The following is an 11,661-nucleotide window of genomic DNA, read 5'->3' as shown; positions in this document are numbered from 1 at the left end:
ACCATATGTTCTCGGCTCCTTTGTCAAAGATTAGCTGTCCATAGATATGTGGTTTTATTTCTGGGCTTTCATTTCTGTTCCATTGATCTGTGTGTCTGTTTTTGTGCCAGTACCATGCTGTTTTGATTACTGTAGCTTTGCAGTATGTTTTGAAGTCAGGGATTGTGATGCCTCCAGCTTTGTTCTTTTTTCTCAGGATTGCCTTTGCTATTCGAGGTCTTTTGTTGTTCCACATAAATTTTAGGATTCTTTGTTCAATTATATATATATATTTATAACACACATATATTATATATGTAAATCATTGAATTCTTACAACAACCCTATAAGATAGATGCCGTTATTATCCCATTTTCTAGAAGAAGAAACTGAGGCTTAGAGAAGTTGAGTTATTTGCTCAATGTCACATAGCTAAGAGGTGGTGGAAAGAGAATTCCATTCCAGATGAGACTGGTTTGGGAGCTCTTATCTATAACCACTATACTAGCAGAGAGGATGAGAAAAAGAAAGAAAAGGGGACAACTTCACCAAGTTCTTCACCAAGAACTAACCCAGCATGTAAGGGGACGAGGAGAAATCCAAGTTTATAAGCCTGTGGGATGGAGGGTGCTAAGCTTCAAGGACAAAAGAGACTAAATCAAAGGAGTTGCTGCAGAGAAGAGAACAGATGCCCAAAATCGGCTGTTCTTCACCTAGTCTGGGGGACAGGGGTCATGGATCCTTTTAAGAATCTGATGAAAGAATGGGCCTTCTCAGGAGGAAAAAAACACACAGGCACAAATGAAACACTGAACACAATTCCACTAGGTTCACAAACTCCAGTTAAGTCTTTCCCTAAATATACCATGTAAACAATTCAATAACCAATATTTCTATAGTAGAAATTTTATTTCCATTCATAAAATATATCACTAAATAGCTGAAAAAGTTACATATTATTTTAAAACATAGATTTAAAAAAATCATATTAGCTTCTCCTTAGCAAAATGCTTTTGTTTTATATATTTACAAGAATATACTATCCTTCAGGTACACAATTTTCACTCAAGCCAGTCTGAGAAGGTCTTTGGATGTAGGTGGTGCTCCAATAAAGTTAATTATCAGCTCTTCCTGCCTTGTGCAAAGGATGATTCGATTTTACAAAAGTTCCTTTGAAAACAAGAGTAAATACAGAGAGCTTCTAGAGAAAAGTCCAGCAAAGCAGCAGTTGAGAATATATTTTCTTTTAGTGATGAAATTAATCTTGTTTTGGTAATCTACAGCCTGTTTAAGGAAGGCAGGGGGGATGAAGTCCTTAAGACTAAATGGTTTCTCTATGAATCTTCACCGTGAGCCTGTGGAGAGGGCAGCCCTGAGTCCACCTCTCTGCTGTAAGGTCGCCTGTTTTGATAGACAGAAGGATGTTCCAAAACACGACCATCCATGTTCTGATACATCTGATACAGAAAGAGACAGAACATTGATCACCATCTGATTAAGACTTACATGTCATCTGCCTATATTGCAAATTGTTACCAACTTTCACTACCCACAGGTCTTAGAAGATATTCTACATATTAATTGACAGAGCAATTTTGGTCCTTTTATTAATGGAGAAATCAAGTCATAGTCAAATATTTTATTTCATTATTGTTTCTACCCTTAGATATAAAATCTCAATCTAGAAATTCTAAAGCCATGCAGAAAAACCATAAAAGAGAAAGGCCACAAAAAGAGATCTGTTCATTATGCAATTAATACAAGAGACTGATTTTTGAGTTTTCACTTGGGAGTTTAGTGACTTTTTAATTTTTTTCCAAAATGAAAACAGCTTTACTTTTTATTTTCTGATTACAAATTTAAGACACATTGATATAGATGATTAAGCAATATAGAAAGATATACAGAAAAAAGCTAAAATCATCAGAGGAACCCACCATTATGGATAGCTTGCTATGTACACATGTACACACAATTTTCTGTCAGTAGGCTCAGACTGTAAATTCTGTTTAAGAACCTTATTGTGAATTACTAATATATTGTTATTATGTTGTTCATATGTTACATATTTTCATTATTCACTAAACATGAGTACATATCTTTTTAATGGCAGCCTAGGGTTCCATAGTAGTGATGTACCATAATTAACCTTTTGATGGATTGGTTATATAATATAAACTGAAAAATGCACTCGTGACCTTGCCTGTCTTTGGGATAAATGAGGGCAGTGGAATTGCTGGTTCAAAGGGGATGCCTATTTGAATTGTGATACATGTCACCAGGCTGCCCTGCAGAAAAGTTTACTTACTTTTACTCCTATCACCTGTGTCTGGGAACACTATTTTCTCCAGAGCCTCACTGACAGTGGGTATTAACAGTCTTTCACATCTCTAGCCCCTTGTCAAGCCAAATGTTTTATTACCTCCTTACCTGCATATGTTTCATGATAAGCAAAGTTGAGCATCTTTTTCTATATTCAATGGCCATTTGCATTTCATTGTGAATAGCCTGCTCATCTCTTTTGCCCTTTTATATTGGGCTATACATGTTTTTCTTGTTATTTATAAGGACTCTTTGTGACATAGGGATCATGCCTTCTTTGTTTGACAGACTCCCTCCCTTCCCCCACCCCTTGCTACTGTTTATTTCTTTTTGTTAGTTTTTGACAATCAGTTATAGTGTTAACTGACTGGACTGTCCCCTATTCTTAATTTTTCTTTCTAGAAAACGAAAAATACATATCCTTTTGAACCCGGTCTGCATAATGACAGTACCTTAAGAATGGACAGTAACAACACATCTTTTTTGTGAAGTGGACACAGCAGTTGGTTACGATGTGTTGGACTGGTTGAATCCAAATGTACATCTCTCACAGTGAATTTCTAACCATCTAATAAAGCCTGTGACATAAATACCAATAACACTTCAAATGCAACATCTCCACACCTAAATTCATTCTCTTTGACCTCCAAACCTTCTCTTCTTCCCGTATTTACAATTTCACTTAACACGCTACCATTCATCCAGTCCCACATTGTAAAAGTTTTAGAACCATCCCAAGCTCTCTCTACTGCCATAGCCAATTGGTTACTGGGTCTAGTTCTGATACATCACTTCTTTTAATGTCATCCTTTCCATTTCTGTAGGTGATTTTTAAATGAATTTTTTAATTGCATAAGTAATACATGAGTACATTCTTCTTACAAAAGTTTGAACCCTTAGGTTTTCAAATGTATCAATATAGAGAGGTATGTAAGATTTTCTTATACTTATTAAAATGCTTTTTCTATTCTTAGTTACATTCTCCTTTTCGTTCCGAATGTTGTTTGTTTTTTCTCTTTTTTTCTTCACTGTTCTCTTCAGTCAGTATGCTTCAGTGGCATATTTGTATAGTACTTTGTTAACATACAGTATTAATATACAATGTAGACTAGAGCCAGACTGCTGTATTCAAATCCTAAGTCTGAAACTTACTGTGTTACCTTGGGCAAATTACTTAATCTCTCTGTATGTCAATTTACTAACCTGCAAAAGAGATTATAATAGAACCTACTTCGTGAGATTGATGCGAGGATTAAAGGAGTTATTATTGGTAATACAGTGGTAGAGTGCTTGATAAACACTCAGAAAATGTTAGCTATTACATTATTAGTATTATTTGCTCAAAAAACAACTTCTGGTTTTCCTGATCATCACTATTATTTTATTTTTGCTGCTGTCCTCAGTTTAATGAATTCTGCTGTTGTCTCTATTAATTCCTTCCTTCTGCTTTGTTCATTCTCTTCCTTCTCTCCCTTTTCCCTTTTCTTCATTGCTTTTGTTTTTTCTTTGCTTCTTGAGTTGAAAGCTTAGTCACCTATTTTCATTCTCTTTTTTTTTCCTAACAAACGAATTTAGAGTTATATATTTGGCCAACTCCCACAGGTTTTAATAAGCAGTGTCCATTTTAATTTCTTTTCCCTCCTCTTCCTCCTCCTCCTTCATCTTAACTAAGACTTCTGTAAGAAGCATGATTTTTAATTTCAGATATACGACTTTGGGGGCTTTTCTGGCTGCTATTGGTGATTTCTCATTTCACTGCATCGAGGTTAGTGGATGTGGCCTGTATGATAACAATTTTATTTTGAAATTCTCTTTCTTAAGTGGGTTTACTAATTCTTGCCATTTTGTGTTTTCTATTTCCATGAATTCTCTTTGTTTCTCTCTTCCCCATTTTGTTGGATTGATCATGTTTTCTGTGGTCCTTTTTTTCTTCTATACTAAACCTGAGGTCATATATCTCTCTCTCTCTATTCTACCAGTGGTTATACTTACCTTTTTAACACCCATATTATTCTTATGTTTATTTAACAGGGTGGCTGCCCCCACTGCAGAACTTCTGCAGAATCTCACTAGACCTCTTCCTCCCCTTTTATGAAAGCACTTTCCCTTGTTTTTTCAAAGCATCCTCTGTTGTGGGTTTTCCCTCTTCAGTCCAATCTTAACTGCTGTCATTGTCTCAGGGATTTTCCACAGTTTCTGGTCCACAAAGAGCTCTTTCTTGCTTTCAAAGACAATTATGGCCTCACTTCTTTTTAAAACTATATATACTTACCGTAATTTATGGGGGCTGATATGAGAGGAGAGATGATGTGAGTTCAGGCCCCTTTCTTGAAACAGGAGGCGTGGGTGTCCCTTCCTTCCATCATCCCCACTGCCACCGCCTAGTTCACCCCCTCATCTTTGCTGCTCTCTATTGCTGTAGTCACCTCTTAACTGATGTCCTTAATTTTCAACTTTTGCCTTTGCTTTCCCAAACTTACTTTTATGCTTCCTTCCGTTCCTTCCTTCCAGAAATATTTGCTTAGCTTCTTTCATATGCAAAGCATTATGCTAGCAGCTGGGTATATAACGGTGAACAAGACAGCTGTGGTCTCTAACCTAGTTTCATGCCGACATTCATGCATTTATTTAATAACCAGTTATTGCCCCCTGTCTATGGGACTATGCCAGGTGATATAAGATGAGCAGTGTATCATCCTTGCCCTCATGAATCAAGTCTAGTGATGAGAAAGACAGACCCATAATGCAAAATTATCATATAACATGATTTGAGTCTCACATAGAGTTAAATATAAAGTATTATGGGATTCAGAAGAAGGAGACTGAAGTGTCACTAAGGGAGTTAGGGGACTCTTTGGAGAGGAAAGAATATTCGCTCTGGGTCTTTAAGTCAAATATTGAAGCAAGTTTGTCCATTCTAAAAATCTTCATTGGTTCGCCATTGTCTAAATAGTGTTTTAGCATGTTATTCAATAATCTCCCTGATCTAACTCCATACCATTGAGGTTGGGGTATATCTAAAAGTATTAGCCTGTGTTTTCTCTACGTGTTTCCCTTGTTCTTGTTCTCCGAGGGCCATTTTCCTTCCCTAGTCCATGATGAAGCAGAAACAGAGATGCTACAAAAACCATTCACATACATACTAGGAAAGATAACCCCAGACATGCTGGCAAGGCCTGTTTTCCCATCCAAGAGACTGGATATGACTGTGCTTAGGAGATGTGAGGAGAAAACATGGAGTGGCACCAGAGGAGGAATGAGGTTTGCTTATCATGGGCAGAGCTGCTTGGTATGGTTGTGTAGATTATGTCTTGCTCAAATGAGCCCAGCCAAAGCAGGCAAGTGGGATCCAACCTATGCTCTACTCCCCAGGCTTCTAGATTGGAGCCCACTGCACCCGACAGGAGGTAGGCGTTCCTCTTGGTGTATTCATCCCGCCCAGAGGGGGCGCCATTCTCTAACTTAACTAAAGAAGCTACAGCTTGCTACCTGTGGCTCTGATACCAAAAGGGGAAAGAGCCTTCAGTCACATAGGGGCAGGGGCGGAGTGGGAGAGATGGGGGAAAAGCTGGAGAACTGTCCTTGAGCATGGATACCCTGAGCTGAATCATCATCCACTGAGAGCTTGCCATTCAACAATTCCTGATACCTCTAAGGCCCCCTGAGCAGAAGGAAGGGGATTTGGACATCCTGTAGGTAAAGAGACATGAAAGGAGAACCAAATACCAACCCCAAGGTGGTCCTGAACAAAGCCAAGTGTTCTTAGGCAGCACCACCTTCATGGTGTTGTTTTCTTCCATATTACCCCACTCACCCTATATTTTAGCCACACCATTTATCTTCCAGGCAACGTTCTCAACTTTGAACCTTTATTTATCTTACTCATTCAGCCTGGAACACCCTACTAAGCCCCCTTCCCCCAACATCCAAAATACTACTCATTCTCCACAGCGTAGCTCAAACAACCCCTCTGTGAATCGACACACAACTGCCCCTCAAGTAAAAATTACTCAATCCTTTTTCTTTACTCCAACAGTTCATTTCTTGTTTCTTTCTACAACTCTTCTTTCAGTTTATCTTATAGTGTCATTAACTGTTTACAGGTCATCAGCCCAATAGCCTATAAGTCTCTTGGGGGCTTGTCATCTCCCTCAACCTTTTTGACCCAACTCGCTGACAATAACTTAGTTTCCATATGTGATTTAAAAAAAAACCATAACAGGAGGAGAGGACACACACCATCTATGCAGGTCTCTGGAGAGAATACAGAATTGAAAATGGACTCTTAATAATTTAGAAAAGAGGACAGACAATCCATTTAAAGAATCAGATTCATATTTAACTAACATTTATTGAGTAACCACTAAGTGCCCAGTATGTGCTAGGTCTTTTCACATACATCATCTTATTTACTCCTCATAACTCCATGAAGTAAGATTTATTAATCCCATATTTCAGATAAGGAAACTGAGACCCCAAAAAAGATTAAGTGACTTAATCAAGTCACATAAGAAGCAAATGATGGAGCCGAGATTTGAATCTAGGTACTGGGAGTTCAAGGTCCCATCCTTCTCCACTTTATCTAGGGATGGCTCCTTTCATGACACCAGGTGGTGTTCATGAGGGAAGAGTCAGCAAAGTAATTCCAAGTTCCCAACACTCAAGTTTAGCAACCTATTTTACAGGTGGGAAAACTGAGGCCCAGAAAAGTTAAGTGACCTGCCATAATTGACACAGCTATTAGGAGGTAGAGCAGCTGAGCTGGTTTTAGACTCTCATGGCTCCATGTCAATGCTCTTTCCACTCTACTATATCACATGACTGAGTTGTGTGATTATTCTATACTAAAGCTTCATGTTGAATTAGGAAAAGTCAGTGGCTTCTGGAGGTCAGGGATTAAGTTTTATTTAGTTGTCTAGTCCTCTTCATTGGACACTTAAAAGCATTTAATTTCGTAATCAGTTGGCTGAAATCTTCAGGAAAAGCTTTTTTTCCCTAAAAACACTTATAAATAAATATATCTAACCCATGCAACTTTTAAAGGGCAACTAAGACAAATTGTGGTGAGAAAGACAACTTGGGATCTTCAGTTCTTAAGAAATCAGCAACAAGTGTTCTGCGTAATTGCTTTCCTTTATAGCAATGCTTTACAAAGCACTCTGCAGCTACATACCGCTTCTTCTGCATCTGCCAGCTGACACTCTAAAAATGAAGTCAGATTAGGGAAGGACGGCCGTTTCCTTGAGTCAAAAGCCCAGCAGGATTGCATTATAAAGTATCTGTAAAAGCATCAGAACAAGGAGCAAGATGAGGAAATCTGAGTGAAGCAAAATGGATCATTTTCCACATAATAAAGCACCATTTATTGCTGTGGAGCTACTCATCTACGGCATGTTTGTTTTGTGGCAAGTACTCAACTAGATTTTGAACTCATATTAGAAAGGACAAATTAGATGCTGGACAGAAATGCATTTAAAGAAACACGATGTGGACCAGAATTTAGGAGGTGGAGTCTTATCACCCTCATGGATCCTTCAAGCAAAGGATTTGAAAGGCAGAAGTAAGAGCCTCTTAGGGCAGGAAAGGTTCAGTTTTGTTCAGAAATCCTCCCCCCAAAAAAGGAAGAGTTTTCTTTTCTTTTCTTTTTTTAAGAGAAATCATATTAAGGAGTTTTTACTTTTTTTGTTGTGCATTTGGAACTAGACAGATTGTAAATTTCTGATTTCAGCCAATTTACAGTCTGATTTGAACTTACATTTCTTCTGTAGCATAAAATGGCTGATCCATCTTAAATCCACTCTGAATGAGTTTATAGAAGTTAGCATCAACTGGAATACCAGGGTAAGGATTGACACCTGAGAAAAATGTTAGAGAAGTATAACCATTCATTCATTCTTCATTTGTTTATTTATTTATTCAATTTACAAACATGTACTGAGAGCTCCCAGGGGCCAGACACTGCTTGGTGCTAGGGCTGCAACTGGGAAAAGTCATGGTTCCTGCTCTCAAGCAGGTTATAGGTCAGTGGGGAAGACAGACCTATAGACTACAGCAAATAAAACATATAGTACCCAGCATTACTCTGATACCAAAACCAGACAAGGACACCACAATAAAAGAAAATTATGGGCCAATACGCCTGATGAACATAGATGCAAAAGTCCTCAACAAAATATTAGGAATCCAAATTCAACAATACATTAAAAGGATCATACAGCATGATCATATGAGATTTATTCCAGGGATGCAAGGATGGTTCAGCATCCACAAATCAATGTGATGCACCACATTAACAAAATGAAGGATAAAAATCACACGATCATCTCAATAGATGTGGAAAAAGCATTTCACAAAATTCAACATCCATTTATGATACTAACTTCCAACAAAGTGGGTATAGAGGGAATGTACCTCAACATAATAAAGGCCATATATGACAAGCCCACAGCTAATATCCTACTCAATAGTGAAAAGCTAAAAGCTTTTCCTGTCTTTTCCTTAAAGATCAAGGACAAGACAAAGATGCCCACTATCACCACACCACTTTTATTCAACGTAGTCTTAGAAGTCCTAGCCAGAGCAATTGGGCAAGAAAAAGAAATTAAAAAGCATCCAGATTGGAAAGGAAGAAGTAACACTGTCACTATTTGCAGATGACATGATATTATATATAGAAAACCCTATGACTCCACCCACAAAACTATTAGAACTAATAAATGAATTCAGTAAAGTTGTAGGATACAAAATCAATATACAAAAATCTGTTGCATTTCTATACACTAATAACAAACTATTGGAAAGAGAAATTAAAAAAACAATCCTATTTACAAATGCATCAAAAAGCATATGTATATATGTATATATATATAAAATAGAATATTATTTAGCCATATAAAAGAATGAAATTTTGCCATTTGCAACAACATGGATAGAACTTGAGGGCATTATGCTAAGTTAAATAACTCAGACAGAGAAAGACAAATACTGTGTGATCTCACTTATATGTGGAATCTAAAAATAAAATAAAAAACCCAAGCTCATAGATACAGAGAACAGATTGGTGGTTGCCAGAGGCAGGAGGTGAGGGGTGGCTGAAATGAGTGAAGGGGGTCAAAAGGAACAAACTTCCAGTTATAAAATAAATAAGTCATGAGGATGTAATGTACAGCATGATGACTATAGTCAACAATACTGTATTGTATATTTGAAAATTGCTAAGAGAGTAAATCTTAACAGGAAAAACAAATTTTGTAACAATGTGTGGTGATGGATGTTAACTAGACTTATTGTGTTGATCATCTTGCAATATCGAATCATTATGTTGTACACCTGAAACTAATATAATGTTACATGTCATTTATATCTCAATAAATAAATAAAGTGGCACATGCCTCAACAGAAGTAAGACTAGGGAGCTCTGGGAGCATTTGAGGTAGCATTTCACCCACTCTGACTTAGCGGGTAGAAGAGGGGGGTAGGGGTGCAGAGGGAGCAGAATGTATTGATGGGGGCAGCAAACTTACCAAGTGAGAATATTTCCCAGAGTAATATTCCGTATGACCAGACATCACTCTTAATAGTGTAGATCCCTTCAAATAAGCTTTCAGGAGCCATCCATTTGACAGGCAAACGGGCCTGTGTGAAACCCAAGAGGAGATCAAACGGTGTATTTTCCATGTACAACATTACTTCTTTTCTCTTGTTAGCTAGATGATAAAATTTATTATCTTCCTAAGGCCACTATTAATGCTTATTTGAGAAAATCATATTCCTCAAATGGAAGTTTTTCACTTTCAAATTAACATTCTCACATAGTAGCCTTAAAAAACAACAACCCATATTTCTTTAAAACTCATCTTGAACAAAAGCTTGTGCTTGGAATTAATAAGTTTAACAACAGATACTCACTTTCCATTAAGGAGTAGCCAGTCAGTTGCCCAGAAGTAAGTGAATACTAGTGAATTAGTGAAATATTTTGTTAAAGCATTTCTTGGAAGAACTTTGGTGTAAATGCCATCCACAAGAATGTGGTGAGGGGAGCATATGTCATCACTTTCAGAAATGATACCAGGCTGGCATCTGTGGCTTCAATAATTTCCAGTAGCATGAAAGGGGGGTTTTGAATTAGTACAGCCTCAGGTTAGAATCAAGACACAGGGACAGATAGGTTGTGGGGCAGAGCATTTTGTAGTAGTTTCTCTTTCATGGGTTGAGGAGTCCTTCACATGGCATGTTTAATCTCCCAAGTAAAATCAAAGCTCAAGAAAGAAACTTTATTTTAAATCCTATACAAACTGATGAGCTGATTGAATCAAGCAGGTTGGTCTGGTTAATTTGATTAATTAAAGGAATTAATTATGGTTCCAAATAGAATTCACCTTCCCACCTAAGAGACCACCAGCTAGTAGGGGAGAAAGTACATAGCCATATATGAGCATTCATCATATTTCTGACCTCAGCTACAATGACTGAGGCACAGATCTAAAATCAGCTAAGATGATTCTTTGATTCTAGTAGTTTATGTATCCCATAATACAGTTTAATTTGATTTTTAACATTTATTGGACATTTACCCTGGACGGGCGCTTCCAAGTTGGTTTAATGGTTTATTCTCACAGCAACGCTATGAGGTAAGTATATAATTCTGATGGGAAACACTGTATCATAGTGGTTATGCACAAACTTGGGGCTCAGACCATTCATGTTCTAATCCATGTGCTGTGTCACCATGGGCAAGTTATGTTTCTGTGCCTCAGTCAGCTTCCTCACCCACAAATGGGTATACTGAGGACTAAATGAGTTAATATACGTAAAGCACTTAGAATAGTGCTTAGCATACCATAAGCACTGCATCAGCATTTATTGTTATTATTTCACAAGTAGGGACAATAAAGCAGAGAGAAATCCCAAAAATGAACAGCCAAAAAGAAGAATAAGGGTTTAAATCTAGGTGCTGTAATTCTTAAAACCATATTCTTTCATCCACACAATTTTGTTATCTAGTATCTCTAATAGTTCCCTTGTAAATACATCTGCCCTTAGTTTTTTTTTAACAAATCGATTAAGTCATGTCTTAGGTTTCCTTGTGTAACTAATAGGATGACAAATATTCATTAACTAATATTTAATTTAAATATTGTACCTTTTAAAAACTTATATGTAATATTTAATTTTTTAAGTTGTATTTTTAAAAATGCTTTATTATAACTATTGTTGTTAGTGCTGTTGAGTCGATTCTGACTCCTAGTGACCCTGTGGACAGCAGAGTGGGGCCCTGCCTGGTCTTTTTACTCCATCCCCTCACTTTCCGGCGCTATATCAGACAATGCTCTGCTACTGTTCATAGGGTCTTCATGGTCA

General features: G+C 37.3%; 1 protein-coding gene across 3 annotated transcripts in view; it reads right to left on the bottom strand.

Annotated features, from left to right (window-relative positions):
* Positions 1–883: 883 nt before the first annotated feature.
* The window catches only part of FLT3 (fms related receptor tyrosine kinase 3), an 83,244-nt gene continuing 72,466 nt past the window's right edge, over positions 884–11,661 (bottom strand). For all 3 annotated transcript variants that reach the window (XM_004435287.3, XM_087436247.1, XM_087436248.1), the window contains 4 exons: positions 9,825–9,936; positions 8,057–8,156; positions 7,475–7,580; positions 884–1,436 (listed from right to left, as the gene is read on the bottom strand). In XM_004435287.3, coding sequence (XP_004435344.2) covers positions 1,314–1,436; positions 7,475–7,580; positions 8,057–8,156; positions 9,825–9,936 — 441 coding nt within the window. In that variant the 3' untranslated portion in view covers positions 884–1,313. The remainder of the gene's footprint in view (positions 1,437–7,474; positions 7,581–8,056; positions 8,157–9,824; positions 9,937–11,661) is intronic.

The sequence above is a fragment of the Ceratotherium simum genome, chromosome 10 (genome assembly GCF_057802395.1).
Source record: "Ceratotherium simum simum isolate JZ-2026a chromosome 10, ASM5780239v1, whole genome shotgun sequence".
Taxonomy (NCBI): Eukaryota; Metazoa; Chordata; class Mammalia; order Perissodactyla; family Rhinocerotidae; genus Ceratotherium; species Ceratotherium simum.
Note: the sequence above shows the minus strand (reverse complement) of the source record. Positions and strands in the feature narration are given on the sequence as shown.